The sequence below is a fragment of the Natator depressus genome, chromosome 4, assembly GCF_965152275.1.
Source record: "Natator depressus isolate rNatDep1 chromosome 4, rNatDep2.hap1, whole genome shotgun sequence".
Classification (NCBI taxonomy): domain Eukaryota; kingdom Metazoa; phylum Chordata; order Testudines; family Cheloniidae; genus Natator; species Natator depressus.
The window spans coordinates 138,211,222-138,228,625 of NC_134237.1; the positions used below are offsets into that span (position 1 = coordinate 138,211,222).

The window sequence follows — 17,404 nt, forward strand, 5'->3', positions numbered from 1 at the left end:
TTTTCTGCTGGAGTCCCTGGTCTCTGCAGGCCCCTTTGGTTTATTTCATAGATACTAAGGTCAGAAGGGACCATTATGATCGTCTAGTCTGACCTCCTGCACAACGCAGGCCACAGAATCTCACCCACCCACTCTTGAGAAAAACCTCTCACCTATGTCTGAGCTATTGAAGTCCTCAACTCGTGGTTTAAAGACTTCAAGGAGCAGAGAATCCTCCAGCAAGTAACCCGTGCCTCATGCTACAGAGGAAGGCGAAAACCCCCCAGGGCTCTGTTCTCTGTCCTCGGTCGCAACTCCTCCCAGTGCAGCCTCATCTGCACATCTTAGTAAAGTGCCATTACTCCCTTTTCCAGATCCTCAGTGAAGACGGTACCTAAGGCCACACCTGACCCCGGTCGCCGCCCCCTACTAGGCGTCTTCCTCCAACTCCGGACAACGCTGGCTGCCCGGCCCCCTGCTCACCGCCAGTTCTCAAAGCCACAGGCCGTGGCTCGGCCTGAAGCCCTGCCTCTCTCAGAGGATTTGCAGGGGTAGAACAGCATCCGTGCAGTTAGGCCAGTACAGCCCCCTAATGCAGACCCACTGCACGGATGAAAAGCAGGGTTTCCGCTGTGCAATTTGCTCTGGTCAATGGCTGGATGAAGTCACGTTGGTACGCACCTCGCTTTACATCAGTGCATCAGGTCACACGAGGGTCCTGAGTCTCCGTTTCTCTAAAGCAGCCAGGGCTGAAGGCACTTTGCAGTCAGTTTCTCATGTCAGCGTTCAGGAGGCAAATAGAGCCGGTCGGAACATTGCGGGGGTGTCTGAATGGGTGAGGAAACACTCTGCCGTGACTCACGCAAAGCGGAGACGCGCACCCGTGTCTCCATCCACCCCAGCCACTGCTCTAACCACTAGGCCACTGCGTCCTGAATCAAACCCCTCCGCTTTTCTGCACAAAGGGGTCGTTTCCACACAGTTCAGTTGTCACAAAAACGTTCAAAAGCGTTTGGGTTTGCTCCAGTGTAGAATGACAGGACCTCTGAAATCCCACTCAGCTCCCCATGGCCGCACATCTTACACCCAGGACCCATTTGCACCCCTCTGGCAAGGGAAAGGGGCCTTCCTAAAGTAGGCGTTGGTGGCACTTCCTCCCGCCTCCAGCCCTTTAGTACGAGGAGAGTCATGCAAAGGGGGCCTAGTATAAACGAGCAACCTCTAGCAGAAAGAGCAGCTCTGTGCCAGCAGTCGTGAAGCACGGCCTCGAGCTGGGGGAGCCACAGGTTCCAACAGCAGGAGACCAGGCGGCTTCGGTCCAGGACACCGACCTCTGCCGGAGACACATGCAGCCCCTGGCAAGAAAGGCTTCCTGAACAGTAACTGGGGTGAGACACTGTTAGTAAAACAAAGCTCATCTCCAAGTATCTGGATCCTTCCCTCCCTTCCTGGATCTGGATCCTTCCCTCCCTTCCTGCAACCACGAATCTGCGGGCCACTGGGAAGTCAGCCAGGGAGGGTACAGCAGACATGCATTCCAGGTCTGTACAATTTTTTTACATTCCATGATGCAGTTCAACCCAAAGGATCCCAAAGTGATTTGCAAGCAAACTGCTCTACACCTCGTATCCCAGGGATCGCTTCTCCCATCGCTGCTCAGATGTCCAGCCCCTTCTTAGCTGTAAACTTTGGTCCGCCACTGAAGTGCAACTGTCTCTGGGGTGGAACACACGATGTTACTATGCATCAGAAGGTGAAGAAAAGTACTAGTGATGTTGCAGAGGAAATTTGGGTACCAGAATATAGTTATCCAAAGTGTGTTGTGGTCAAGAAACCAAGACTTATGCTGCTACTCTTATGAAAAGTACCGTAGGACTTGTAATGATCACAAGTGGCCAGGATCTCTGCTTCATGTCTCATCCAAAATACAGCCCCTCAGCATTGATCATCTAAGGAACTTAAATGGCCCCAGTAGTGTAGTATGTCAACACCTCAGATCTTTAACTCCCAAGATCCCTGTGAGATGGGGCAGTGCTAGCACTCCCATTGCACAGAGAGACTCAGGTCACACAGCGAGTCTGTCGCAGAACCAGGACTCGAACCCAGACCGGCACTAACTACATCCTTCCTCCCTCTGAGATAACAGTGGCCCCCCCTACAGTCTCATCTACAGCCTTCCCTGCAGAGCGCTGCCTCTTAGCACTGCGCTCAGCGCTGACTTGGAGGGGAGAGCGCCCCGTGCTGAGCACCCACACTGCTCTCTGCGGCACATCGGTGTTCCTTCGGCCGCTCCCAACCACGCACTGGCCTGGGCTGTCCCTTCCCTGCTCAGCTGTAAGCTCTGATGGGCTCCCCTCCCAGGCTGGGGTGGCTGCAGGACATAGAAAGGGCTTGCGGGGAGGGGCGGGGGGAGGGTTTGTGAGCTGCTAGCTCATCCCTGAAGCCCCACTAACAATTGCTGGGTCCTGAGGTGAGCAAGAAAGCAGGGAAAACATGTCCCCAACACCCACGAGCCACCTGGGCCCCTCCTGTTCCAGGAGAACTAAAATAAATGTCCTGACTGAGGCACATTTCTCTGTGCCGCAGAAAGCTCCAAACGCCACAGCTGGGAAGAGGTTGAAGGCTAGGCTGCAGAACAGGCCTGTGTCATTCAGTGCTGAGAGAGAGAAACAAACGCAGCAGGACGGAGTCCAGGACAGGCTCTGCCAGGCAAATGAAACTGCCGAAGCTTCCCCAGTGCAGGGGAAGAGCAAGTCCTGTCCCTCCCCAGCAGTGTGGGGGAGATCAGACCCACTTCCACCTCCAGCAACCTCCAGCGACTGCAGGAAGCTCCGGGGGTGCTGAAGGCAGCGCAGGAGTGATGGTGGCAATCCAGTGACACCCCCCCCCCCAACAGCCTTGTGACTCCCCCCACAACCCCCTTTGGGATCGGGACCCCCCCCAATTACAACACCCTGAAATTTCAGATATAAACATCTGAAATGTGAAACTGACTAATTTTCATAGCCTATGGCGTTGAAATTGACCAGAATGGACGGTGAATTTGGTAGGGCCGTACCCGTCTGGCAGGGGGCTGCCAGACCACTAGTCCTTCCACTACGCCCTCGCAGCACTAAGATCAGATCCTCTCTAGCCATATTCCCCATGGATCTGCCCCAGCAGTCACCAGCCTTCCAGCCAGAGACAGGCTGGGACTCCCTGTCAGCACTCCTGAGCATCATGCCCGGCGTTCTGCCCCCGGATGCTGGGAGCTCTGTAGGCACTGAGGCCTGACAGGGAAGTAGGAGCTTCATGGATCATGTGTGCACTGAATGCACATTGGCACAGTGCTCACTGCCCAAACTCCTACCTCCTGTCCCAGCATGCAGTCTGCCCGGTGTAAAGCCCTGGCTGGGTTCTCCAGACAGAGGGGTGTCTCTTCTTTGGTCGTTCCAGAGTCCTGGAGAGCGAATGTCCCCAGCACATGGCATCGTAGCCATCTCCCAGGTACCTTGCACTCCCACAGTGCCCTCCCTCCGAGGGGCTCAATGCACTTTGCAAACGTTAGCATGGTCTCCCAACCCCATGGAGGCTGGGGGAAATCTCTCCCAATTAACAGAAGGGAAACTGAGGCACGGAGACAGTGGAATGACCTGCCTGTGGTCACAAAGTGAGTCACTTGCATAGGTGAAAGATAAAACCCAGGTCCCCACTTCCCAGGCTTTAACCACTCGGCTATGCCTTCTATCTAATTGCTCGCTCTCTCTCTCTCTGCAATCCTGCCAGGAAGTCTCCCATGTGTGCTTTGCTGTAGTGATTCAAACTCATTAGAAGTGAAATTCACCCCCATGCTGGGGTCCTGGCCCCACTTAAGACCCTGGTGGAACCTGTCTGGCTGCAGGATCTGTGTGCAAGGTCAGTTTCCCCCTATCAGAATCAAGTGGATCAATTCTCAGGAGCAGAGACTTTTCACCGGGCCAAGGAGGGCCGTGCAGCCGCAAAGAGGGGGTTATAAATAGCGTGAAATGATCTGGAGGCTTTACCAGCTGCTGTTTTCTTGCATCGTCATAGACTTGGTTCTAGCAGAGACGCTGGGACCGGGGGGCTATGCAGAGGCCTGGCGAGAAGGCTCAGAAACACAGTGGGCATAAGTGGGCTGAGGCACAGGGCAATTTGAACACAACACGGGAAGACCCAGAGCGATTTTAGACATGCAGGCCCCCTCTGTGCACTCAAGGGTTAAAAAAAAAAGAGAGGTACAGTAACTTGATCTGGAAACCACAGGCGTGTGTCTCTGCAGCCTGGAAAAATCCCCAGGATAGACCGTTAGCTCAAAGCCCAGGATTTTCCCTCTCTGTTAGGGCATGATCCCAAGAGGTGCTCGGTTCTCACTGAAGCCAACAGAAGCACTCAGCATCTCCCAGGATTGGGCCCTTGAAGCTTCGAGACACAATATTCTATAGCTAGAGAACAGAGTGAACCCCCATCCAAGCCACAGGCGCCTGGGAGAACCTCCATCCATCAATCAGTTCTAATATGTATCCTTCACAGGATGCAACCTTAATTCTTCAACGTCCAGAAACCTGCCGCCGGGTTCTGCTCTCAGACACACCCATGCCTCTGCTAACCTCCGTGGATTTACTCCAGTCTAAAGCAGGACCTGGCCCCAGGGTTCTGCTCCCCTCTCTGCCCCAGAATGAGCCTTCTGGGGCAATTCAGGCTGCTTTTCTGCACCTCGATTTCCCGCTTGTAAAATGGGGACAATGGCACCAGAGGGGTTTGTGGGCTTTCATTCATCAGGGCCTGGGGAGCCATGGGTGGGCGGGGCCAGAGAATGACCAGAAAGAAGGGGCAACATGATTCTTCTGTCCAACAATGAAACTTTCCCCTTCGGTTTTAAATGCTTGTTTCCTCCCAAGGGAAGCAGGAGGGGAGAGGTTCCGTGTGATTCCCCAACTGGCAGTGCCAGCTGCAGAATGCTCCTCCCCTGCTTCGCCAACACTCAATCCCTTCCTCCCGTTCATGGTGCCTCCTGCTGTCTCAGGGCTCTTACCTTCAAACACCACAGAACAGTAAGAGTCGCTGATGTCTGTATCCGGCGTCTGGACATTTTCAGCATGGAGAATGAAAACCCTGAGCATTCCTTCAGCCGGGGATGGGCTTGCCTGCTTCGCTCTGGGATGGTTTATGTCCCTGCAGCCAGCCCTGTCTCCCTTCTGTTCCCTCAGCCATATGAGTGGCTGGCACATTTATACTTGTCAGACAGACAGCGAAGCAGCTCTTAAAGGGGAAGGGACCCATTTGAATTCAGAGTGTATAAAGAAGGACCCTCCTGCTCAAAGGAGATGCCAATCAGTAACTTGTTAGTTCAATAAACTCTTTGGGGCAGGAACTGTGTCTGCCTTGGGGTGTTTATTGAGGTTCCCAGGTTTGGTTAGACATATTCCTGAAGGTTTCAGCCTATGGCATAATCTTTAATTAAAGTAATCTTTCATTTATTCAACCTTTCCAGGTGACTGTACCCCTTTCAGGAGGCTGATTTGACTTGCACACCCCCCAAATTTCACCTCACTTAAAAACGACTTGCTTACAAAATCAGACATAAAAATACAAGTGTCACAGCCACACTAATACTGAAAAATGCGGACTTTCTCATTTTTACCATCGAATTATAAGATAAACCACTTGGAATATAAATCTTGTACTTACATGTCAGTGTATCCTATATAGAGCAGGATAAGCAAGTCATTGTCTGTGTGAAATTTTAGTTGGTACTGACTTCATTAGTGCATTTCATGCAGCCCATTGTAAAACTAAGCAAACATCTAGACGAGTTGATGTACCCCCTGGAAGAGATCTGTGTATCTCCAGGGGTATGTGTACCCCTGGTTGAGAATCACTGAATTAAAGGTTGATCTTTAATTCCTGGAGACTCCAGGACAATCCAGGAGGATTGGCAGCCCTAGTGTTTATACTGCGTTTAGCGCCAGGGGCCTCTGGAAGTTGCTGCAAGACGTGGGGTGTCTGGAAGTTATGGCAATACAGCTGATGACGAATAGGAATAGTCCCAACAGATCCGCTGTCAGACATTTGGGGACGCGCGTTTTGAGCGGTGCACTCTGCTGGTGATCCGATGGCACACGGTCCCAGCCCGCTCCCTGACTTCCAGCAATTTCCTCACACCGCTCTGAACTCCGCTGGCGCTGGCTGGCTGAGGACCCCCAAAGCTTTTTAATGTCCAGGAGAGTCTGACACCGCACACGATGCAAACGAGGTGCTTGCTAGTCTCCACTTTGCAGCTAGGGAAACCGAGGCACAGAGCGGTGAAGGGATGTGCCCAAGGTGACCACAGTGGCAGAGCCAGGAACAGAAACCAGCTCCCCTGCCTCTGACCATTCTTCTTTCTCCACAAGATCACCCAGCTGGTTCAGGGATGCTCTGTCTCCACATTCAACTGCACAGTAGCTGGGTGATTTGGGAGAAACCTCCCTGGCTGGGAAACTCTTTCCCTCTGCTCCCCCACAGCACGAATTTTCTACCAGGGAGCCCGATCTTGAGCCCCCTCCTCATTTCAGAGAGGAGGATGCTCAGCACCTGGCAGGACCAGGCCCATTCAGATCACATCCTTCTGGACAAGCATTTGACAACGCATCACTGACGGAGAGGTTTCTCCCCTAGCTTAGGTACCTATATGGCCCCTCGTGCCACAGTATCTGAGTGCATCAGTCTTGAATGGATTTATTCTCCCAACACCCCTGCCAGGTAGGGCTGGGCTATAATCTCTGCTGTACAGATGGGAAACTGAGGCACAGAGAGACCAAATGACTAGTCCAACAGTTCAATGGCAAAGCCAAAGATTGAACCCAAGAGCTCTGAGTCCCAAGCCAGTGCTCTGTCTGCTAGCTCGCCCTGCCTCCCCTTTCCTGGGACTGTCTCTCATAGGCACCATACCCCCATGTGACGCTTGCTCATGAGCGGTGGGTGAACGGGTCGTTGGGGGAGGCTAGCCACTGGCCCCTCCCCTTCTGCCTGAGGCCCCACCCTTCCCCGTCCACCCCTGCCGGAGCCCAGCACACCCCCCTTGCGGTCACCAGCCCCCCTGTGTGCCCCTGCCCCGGAGTGCCAGGCGAGTGGCTTGGCCCCAGCGCCCCCAGCCCCAGTTTGCCAGGTGGGTGGTGCGGCCAGAGCACCCCCAAACCCAGCACGGGGTGGCATGGTCCCAGTGCCCCCAGCTCCAGCCCCAGAGTGCCAGGCGGGTGGTGCGATATGCCTCAGCCCCAGTGCCCCCAGCCATGGGCCTTGCACTCACTGGCCCCAGCTTGCCTGTCCCAGCCTCTCCACCACAGAAGAGCAGGAAGGGAACTGGAAGCAGGCAGGAGGGAGCCTGGGGGTCGAGCACTTGGTTTAGCATTTGGCACTGGGTGATGGGTGCATAAAAACAAAACACCACTGATACCCAGCGCAAGCAAAAGCCCTGAACGACACAGCTACAAACCAGCCCGAGGGCAGCACCAGTCCCCTAGCACCCAGCCTGGGGGAAAGTGACGCTTTGTTCCCGACCCAGCGTCAGTCTAAAGCAAGGCTTCTCTCTGCCTTTCCATTCCACTCCCTGGGTCAGTGATAGAATAGATTTTAAGGCCAAAAGGGACCGTTAGATCTTCTAGCCTGACCTCTGGTATAGCCCAGGATATGACAATTCCCCCAGCTACCCCTGTGTTGAGCCCAGTAACTTGTGTTGGGCCAATGGGGATCTTCCAGAAAGGCAGCCAGTCTAGGGTGATCACCTGTCCCAAGTTGGGCAGGACAGTCCTGAAATGCACATTTCAAGTCCCAGGCCTGGGCTGAATGACTCCAGGACAGCATTGGTCCTGGACTCCCTGCGGCACCACTCCGTGACTGCCTGGTGCCAGCCTCTTCCCGGTGGGCAGGGCTGCCTTTGGCTTTAGCAGCCCCTTGCCATGAGGTTTCGCCCCCTGCTCCTCCCCTCTCCCCTCAGGCCCCGCCCCTGGCCAGGCCAGAATCCAGAGCTGGGCAGTAGTAAGAGCCACTGTGGGGAGCCCCAGACTCTCCACCTGCCCTGGGCGGGGTGCCCCAGGGGGTGGGGACACAAGCTGGGGGCTGCTCCTGAGCACCGCAGCCAGGGCAGGTGGAGGGTTTAGGGCTCCCCACAGTGCCCCTGGCTCCCTGGGCAGCTCTTACCAATGCCCGACTCCAGCTTCTGGGCTGGCCAGGGAGCGGGGCCTCAGGCGGAAGAAGAGGAGCAGAGGGCAGCGCCATGGAGGGAGGCGGGGCTCCTGCACGTGTCCCATTTTTGCATTTTGAAAAGGTGGTCACCCTAATCCGGGCTGGACTGGCCACCAAGAGATGGAGAACCCCCCACTTCCCTTGGGACTTCGTTGCCCTGCTTAATCACCCGCACTGTTAAGATGGTGTGCCTTCCTTCTTACACCAATTTGTCTGGCTTCAGCTTCCAGCCGTGGATGGCCAGCTCTGAGTGGGGATGAATCATAGAATCATAGAATATCAGGGTTGGAAGGGACCTCAGGAGGTCATCTAGTCCAACCCCCTGCTCAAAGCAGGACCAACCCCAACTAAATCATCCCAGCCAGGGCTTTGTCAAGCTGGGCCTTAAAAACCTCTAGGGAAGGAGATTCCACCACCTCCCTAGGTGACTCATTCCAGTGCTTCACCACCCTCCTAGTGAAAAAGTTTTTCCTAATATCCAACCTAAATCTCCCCCACTGCAACTTGAGACCATTGCTCCTTGTTCTGTCATCTGCTATCACTGAGAACAGTCTAGAACCATCCTCTTTGGAACCCCCTTTCAGGTAGTTGAAAGCAGCTATCAAATCCCCCCTCATTCTTCTCTTCCGCAGACTAAACACCCCTAGTTCCCTCAGCCTCTCCTCATAAGTCATGTGTTCCAGTCCCCTAATCACTTTTGTTGCCCTCCGCTGGACTCTTTCCAATTTTTCCACATCCTTCTTGTCGTGTGGGGTCCAAAACTGGACACAGTACTCCAGATGAGACCTCACCAGTGTCGAATAGAGGGGAACGATCACTTCCCTCGATCTGCTGGCAATGCCCCTACTTATACATCCTAAAATACCATTGGCCGTCTTGGCAACAAGGGCACACTGTTGACTCATATCCAGCTTCTCGTCCACTGTCACCCCTAGGTCCTTTTCTGCAGAACTGCTGCCGAGACATTCGGTCCCTAGTCTGTAGCAGTGCATGGGATTCTTCCATCCTCAGTGCAGGACTCTGCACTTGTCCTTGTTGAACCTCATCAGATTTCTTTTGGCCCAATCCTCCAATTTGTCTAGGTCCCTCTGTATCTTATCCCTACCCTCCAGCGTATCTACCTCTCCTCCCAGTTTAGTGTCATCTGCAAACTTGCTGATAGTGCAATCCACACCATCCTCCCAATCACTTATGAAGATATTGAACAAAACCGGCCCCAGGACCGACCCTTGGGGCACTCCACTTGATACCGGCTGCCAATTAGACATGGAGCCATTGATCACTATGCGTTGAGCCCAACAAGCTAGCCAACTTTCTATCCACCTTATAGTCCATTCATCCAGCCCATACTTCTTTAACTTGGTGGCAAGAATACTGTGGGAGACAGTGTCAAAAGCTTTGCTAAAGTCAAGGAACAACACGTCCACTGCTTTCCCTTCATGGGATGGGGTGGTTACAGTGATTACGGACAAAGGGTGGTAACGACTGACCTTTATATACACCACAGTCAGGTGGCTCCAGCTGTGATCTCACGTCACCTGATCGCGCTCAGACCTGGGGGCTCACCTGCCTCTCCCCAGTCAGACGGGTCCCCAGATCCGCTCCCATCTAGAACAGGAATGGTTTAGGAGACGCACACAGGTCACAAATGGCCGGTGCCAGAGTTTACAGGCGTGTGCGCCGATCTCCCGCTCCCTGGGGCACAGGAGGAGGGAGAGGCTGGCTGCTGACGGAGTGGCCAAAATAAAATGCAGATTCTGGCCTCATGCTGGTAGCTCAAACCTTGGTCTAGGACAGGCCAGATCCAAATGCAAAGACCCTGACAGCTGGGGACAGGCAGACTCGAATCCAGAGTTTGGATCTTCACATCCAGGGGTGTGCAAACGCAGGGAGAGGCTTGGACCCCATCTCAGCATGGGTCTGGGGCGTCAGGAAGCCTGCTCTCTTCCCAGATCTGGCTCCTTGTGTTGCACTGGAGGGAAATCATTTCCCTTTTCTGTGCCTCAGTTTCCCCTAGCTCTAAAATGGGAATAATGCTTTACTGGGAGGGACACTTTGAAGCTTAATTCATGTTTGCCAAGAGATGTGGTTTTGTCCAGTATCAGGCGGGAGAGACCATTCTGAACAGCGCGTCGCTCCGTTCTCACCGACGTGACCTCGTACGCATGCTGAGTGCAAGGTCAGGCCGGCAGGAATGGGGCAGCAGCATGCTCATCAAAGTGGCATCCCCCATGCAATGTGACGTCACACACACTGTGCGTATGAGGTCACACAGGCAGCGTCAGGCCCATGTCATTCCTGGTAAACGCTGGAATATCCGGTATTCCGGGAATGGGTGAGTGGCAACCCCACTTCACAGACTGACTAATTTACCCTCATGCCCCTCTTTCAGTTGGCATCTTATCCCTATGCTACAGACAGGGAAACCGAAGCACAGAGAGAAGAAGTGATTTGCCTGAGCCACAGTGGCTGAAGCAGCGGGACTAGTTTCCAGGAGTTTCCTGCTCTGGGGCCTGTGCGCAGATCACATCTCTCTCCCCCGGCTGCTGCCCCAGCATCCTAGTGACAACTGGCAGGCTGCCCCCGCAGGGGTATCAACTTCTCCACGTCCTGCCTTCACATGGGGACGTCCACCCTGACAAATACCCACAGGTGGCAGCGTCTGACTCAAAGTAGTGCTGTGGGTGAGTTCCTTGTGCTATTTAAGGGGAGAATTATTTTTACTTGCTGGGCAGATTTCATCTGGGGTCAACCATGAACTTCTCTTAACTTTCTGAATTCAGAAAAGCACCGAGAGCCAGAGTCAGCTCCTGGGTGTAACACCACCGGTGCCGTTACACCAGGGATTAATTTGGATCAGCTTTGCTGACTCTTCAGCCAACCCAGTGGCTGATTTAGATAACATTCCACAAGTGCTGGCATGGAGAGCCCCTCCTTTAGTGTTTAAACAGATTCCCGAATGTCCAACGTGCCTCCGAGCCAGGACAGAATTAAAGACACAGCCTCCGCTTTTGAGAAGATAAGAGGCCGCTCCAGAACTTTTGCAATAATTTAGAGCACTGGACATTTACCTTGCGGCCCTGAAACTCACCAAACAGATCTGTGCGCACGTTTATTAAGCTCTCCATTTCTCGCATAACCCACCATATGCTGAGTGCTTTCCAGACGTAAAAGGAGGCACATCCCTCCCCCCAGAGTTTGCAATGTAAGGGCATGTCTAGACCACACACTTAAAAGTGTCCCCCAAAGTTATGAAGTCCTAGGGTCAACCACAACCAGCTAACATAGAATCATGCCAGAGGTCCCCAAACTTTGGGGCTCATCCCCCTAGGGGAGCACAGAAGAACACTCGGGGGGTGCAGCGAGGCCCGGGCCAGCGCCCACGGGGAGGAAGGGAGAGAGCACCACCCCGCCCCGCTCCTGCCCCCATCCCCAGTTCCTGGCCCCACCCCCAGCCTTGGCCCCTGGCCACAGCTCTATTCCCAGCCCCACCCCCAGCTTCGGCTCCCTTATTCCTGTCTGTGTCCCCAGCCCCAAGTTGTGGCCCCACTACCGGGAGGGGGGGAGGCAGACAGGGGTAAGGGGTGGACGTGACCATGAAGAGTTTGGGGACTACTGTGTTAAACGCGTCTACACTAGAGAACACATTTCCAAACATGCCCTATTTACCTATCTAGACAGGCACCAGGGCACGTTAAAAGGGACAGACGGTTTAAGTGGTCAAGGTAGCAGGTGGCCGAGGCTTGGGAATATAGGCCACATTTCCAAATCTGGTGGCCTGAAGTTAAGCGCCAAACCCCGCTCGGCACCTAGCGAACAATGGCCTGCGTTTCGGAGCGCCGCAGCTTGTATTCCCTTCCCCAGGCGTGCAGACGGTGCAGCACCTTGGCAAGTCAGCTCACGTCTATCTGGGTGCACGGCCTCCAGAGTCAGCCGCCGAGCCGTTGGCAGCCAAGCTGGACCACCCTGGCAACAGGTTTCAGAGCAGCAGCCGTGTTAGTCTGTATTCGCAAAAAGAAAAGGAGGACTTGTGGCACCTTAGAGACTCACCAATTTATTTGAGCATAAGCTTTCGTGAGCTACAGCTCACTTCATCAGATGCATAAAGTGGAAAGTACAGTGAGGAGATTTTATATACACACACAGACCATGAAAAAATATACCTTGTAAGGAGAGTGATCACTTAAGATGAGCTATTACCAGCAGGAGAGTGGGGTGGGGGGGAGAACATTTTCACACCACAGTCCTTTTCGGCTAATAAATACTTCTCTCCAGCCAGCCACGTTCTCGCTATCATCAGCAGGTTTACAGTTAGGGTGCCAGTGAACTAAGACCACCACTCTGCAGGAAGCAACATGGTGCCGTAGCTGGGACACTGGGCTGCGAGCCAGGGCACCTGGGAGCTAGCCCCAGCTTTGGCACTGACCTATATGATCCTGGCCCCGTCCTTTCCCCCTCCCTGTGCCTTTGTTTCCCCTCCCACACTTTGTCTGTTTAGATTGGGGAATCTGGAAAAGGGACCGTCTCTATGTGTCTGTACAGCGCCTAGCACATTGTGGCTGGTAAGTGTCACCATGACACCAGTCCTTTTAAAGAGCCCTCTTCTTCTGAGGCCCACAACAAAGGATTTAATAACTCAGTTAATATAAACAGTCAGGTGCGGATCCTAGAAGAGGCATATCCACACAGACTTCAGTGGGACTCACAGCACAGGGTTTGCCCACTCAGATCACACTGCAGGATGAGATCCTCAACCATCCCCACCTCCGGGATTCCCAGTCTCCTCTGTCGCTATTGGTAGGATGCTGGGTGCAGAGGCTGCATTTATTTTTCCGATTAAAAATAAGGCACTCGTTTATAACGTTGTGGGTGAGTGACCATTGGAACCAACTGCCCGGGGAAGCAGTGGATTCTCCATCTCTTGATGTCTTCAGCTCAAGACTGGTGGCCTTTCTGGAAAATGCTCTTTAGCCAAACACAAGTTACTGGGCTCACTACAGGGGTGACTAGGTGCAGGCTGATGGCCTGAGCTATGCAGGCCAGAGTAGCTAATCCGATGGTCCCTGCTGACCTTAAACTCTATGAATCGAGTTTTGAGCGTTAATCAGTCTCCACCGACAAATAAGAACGTAAGAACGGCCAGACAGGGTCAGACCAAAGGTCCATCTAGCCCATTCTCCTGTCTTCCGACAGTGACCAATGCCAGGTGCCCCAGAGGGAATGAACAGAACAGGGAATCATCAAGTGATCCACCCCGTCGTCCACTCTCAGCTTCTGGCAAACAGGCTAGGGACACATTCCCTGCCCATCCTAACAGCCACTGATGGACCTATCCTCCATGAATTTATCTAGTTCTTTTTTGAATTCTGTTATAGTCTCAGCCTTCACAACATCCTCTGGCAAGGAGTTCCACAGGTTGACTGTGCGTTGTGTGAAGAAACACTTCCTTTGGTTTGTTTTAAACCTGCTGCCTATCCATTTCATTTGGTGACCCCCTAGTTCCTGTGTTATGAGGAGGAGTAAATAACACTTCCTTACTTTCTCCATACCACTCATGATTTTATAGACCTCACTCATATCCCCCCTTAGTCATCTCTTTTCCAAGCTGAACAGTCCCACTCTTATTAATCTCTTCTCATACAGCAGCCATTCCATACCCCTAATCATTTTTGTTGCCCTTTTCTGAACCTTTTCCAATTCCAATATATCTTTTTTGAGATGGGGTGACCATATCTGCACGCAGCATTCAAGGTGTGGGTGTGCCATGGATTTATACAGAGGCAAGATGATATTTTCTGTCTTATCTCTCCCTTTCTTAATGATGCCCAACGTTCTGTTCGCTTTTCTGACGGCTGCTGCACATTGAGTGGATGTTTTCAGAGAACTCTCCACACTGACCCAAGATCTCTTAGTTGAGTGGTAACAGCTAATTTAAACCCCATCATTGTATATGTACAGTTGGGATTGTGTTTTCCAATGTGCATTACTTTGCATTTATCAACATTGAATTTCATCTGCCATTTTGTTGCCCAGTCACCTAGTTTTGAGATCCTTTTATAGCTCTTCACAGTCTGCCTGGGACTTTACTATCTTGAGTGGTTTTGTATCATCAGCAATACTAGTAACTGTGATCCTAAGCACCCCCATGGTCACACCCTACACACTTTTGTAATAATCTTGGTACAAAATATACCTTGTGAGGTCAGGAGCAGTGGAAGTGCCCTAAAAATAGGGGGGCCACAGGTGCCCAAACCGTGGCCCCACCCACACCACACTGCCCTGAGGCCCCACCCTCACGCCGCCCCTTCTTCCTAAGGCTACACCCCTGCACCACCCATTCCCCCAAGACCCCAATCCCCGCTCATTGCTCTCTGCCCTCTCCCTGCTGCTCACCCTTATAGCCAGTAAAAAGGGGGAGGCATGGCCCCCTGGCCCCTCTGTTCCAGTGCCCCAGTGTGAGGTATCATTTGAAAACTAGTAACTCACTCCTCACGGATATTCTTGTGGAATGTGTATACACTGTGGGCATTAGGAGTTATGGATATATGTTCAATTATGACTGAAGTGTGTTTAAATCAGGCACGTTGGGGGAGTTGTGAACAGATCTGCCTTAGACAAGGAATGTGTATTTCATTCTCTGACGAGCCTGATCTTCAGGCAAAGACAGTGAAGGTCCATTTTTACACACAAGGTAAATAAAGCTATTAAGCTAACAACTACTGGAAGAGTATGGAGCTTCCTTTACCACCATAGTCCAGGACTCCTTCCTCACAGCTTGAATAAACTTTACTCTGAGCGGCAACCCTCAGCAGAAGCCACTTCAAAGGTTTACTGGTCCATACAGACGGGTCTGAACCTCAAAGGGTAGATAACTGAATCAACTGATTGTACACAATATTACTGTATTGTATCTGGGAGTATCTAGAGTGAGGTCTTTTCTGAAAGCTAATGACACACTGGTGATTAATATCATTGTGAAATGTCTGTACTAACACGACAGGAGGAAATATAGATACTTAATCATATGTTTTAGAGACTGTGGCTAACTTGGGATAAACAGGTTGCTTCCCAGGCTGCAGAGAAGGCAGCTATTTACCTGTCTCCTATGTAAATTAAGCATAGTGGAATCAAAACAATGGAAGCTCTATCTACATACAGGAGGACGGGAAGCCCACAGGAAGGGAAAACCGTCATGAGATCATCCTGCCTCTTGAAACAGTCATTGAACGCTGGAAGATAGATGCAAAGACAGAAGCCATCTTTGACATCCATCCATCTTTGACATCCATCCCTTCCTGTGGGCTTCCCATCCATCACCAGACAGACACAAGGGACCAGAGCTCTTGCAAGCTGAGAAAGATGGGTCCTTCAAGCAAGGGGGCTTGAAGTCTCTGGGAATTGAATATAGAAAACTGCTTAGACAAAGATCCTTCATTCAGGAGGACATGGGAAGCCAGACCTTTGTGCTTCTGTGGAAGGTCCGAAGAGAAAAAAAATCAGCCAGGGCTGGGAAGAATGACTGGTGAGAGAAACCATCTTGAACAAAGCCTGTACCTCGATAGATTGTTTTAGACTTGTAGATGCACGTTTTCACTTTAATTTGCTTGGAGCATAAGCTTTCAGGGGTGAATACCCACTTGGTCGGTTGCATGTGACGAAGTGGGTATTCACCCATGAAAGCTTATGCTCCAATATGTCTGTTAGTCTATAAGGTGCCACAGGACACTTGTAACAGACTAACACGGCTACCCCTCTGATACTTTAATTTGCTTGTAACCCTTTCTATCTTTACTCCTTTTACTTGGCATCCCTTAACCTAGGTCCTTGTGTTAATAACTATTATTTTTACTATAAACCAGCTCAGTGCTGTGTGTAAATGGAAGGGTGTATTTACCCCACTTCATAAACTATGATGTGCTTTTGAATCTCTAGAGGAACAAACAAACGTTAGTATTTCTCTGAACTGTTCAGGAGAGGGCTGGAGATGGCAGGGCACATGGTTCTGGGGAAATCCAGGACAGGGAGTGTGTTGGGGTCACCTTGCTGATTGTAACCCAGGCTGGTGAAAGCCAGAGTGGGGCTGTAGACAAGCTGCTGGGTTCAGAGCTGCTAACACACAGACACTTCAGGGTCTGACCTGCATGCTTGTAGGCTGGCTGAGAGTATCCCAGGCTGGGAGTTACAGCAGCAAACCACTGTAAGGCACCCAAGGATGCAGGGCAAGTGATGACACAGCCCCATACTGGTCTGAACCGCACTCCATCACGTAACTCACTTACTGTTGAATATTTGTATTATATCACCCAAAGGGCCCAATCAGGATCAAGACTGCTGGGGGCTGTTCAAACAGTCCCTGTACTGAAGCGTTTACAATCTAAATTGACAACACAGATGGGGGAGGGGAAAGGGATGGAGCTGTCTTGTCAGATGCTTTTTGTTGTTGTTGAGATGTTTTGCCATTCTTTGATTAATAGACCTCATGTCAGAAACATATTTTAAAGGAGGGTTGGATAAGAGGGTGGAGGCCTGGTGGGTGTGAGCTGAAGGGAGAACGGGTAGTGATGGGGGACTTCAACTACCCAGACATATGCTGGGAAAATAACTGGGACTCAACTGGAGACAACTGTTTATTACAGACAGTGGAGAAAGTGACTATGGGAAAGTCATTCTAGATTTGATTAGACAAATAGGGAGGAACTAGTTGAGAATTTGAAGGTGGAAGGCAGCTTGGGTGAAAGTGATCATGAAATTATAAGAGTTCATGATTCTATGGAATGGTAGGAGGGAAAACAGCAGAACAAACACAATGACCTCCAAGAATGCAAACTAGCAAACTCAGAGAATTGGTAGGTAAGATCCCATGGGAAGCAAGTTTAAGGGAAAAAGAGTTCAGGAGAGTGGACTATTATTTAAAGAATCATTAAGGGCACAAGAGCAAACTATCCCATTGTGGTAGGGGAGATAGGAGTGTGGTAAGAGACCACCCCAGTTAACCAGGAGATCTTCAATGACTTGAAACTCAAAAAAGAGGAAACTAGGTTAAATTATGAAGGATGAATATAAAAAAAACACACAAGCAAGTAAAAGGCCAAGGCAAAAAACAAGATTACACTGGCTAGGGACATAAAGGGTAACAAGAAAACATTTTGCAAACACACAAGAAGCAACAGGAAGATCAAGAACAGGGCAAGCCTATGAGGAG

At 51.6% G+C, this 17,404-nt stretch overlaps 1 protein-coding gene across 1 annotated transcript in view; it reads right to left on the bottom strand.

Annotated features, from left to right (window-relative positions):
* The window catches only part of DYSF (dysferlin), a 303,950-nt gene extending 298,747 nt beyond the window's left edge, over positions 1-5,203 (bottom strand). Inside the window, exon 1 of the mRNA XM_074951962.1 lies at positions 5,012-5,203. Coding sequence (XP_074808063.1) covers positions 5,012-5,099 — 88 coding nt within the window. The 5' untranslated portion in view covers positions 5,100-5,203. The remainder of the gene's footprint in view (positions 1-5,011) is intronic.
* Positions 5,204-17,404: the final 12,201 nt, after the last annotated feature.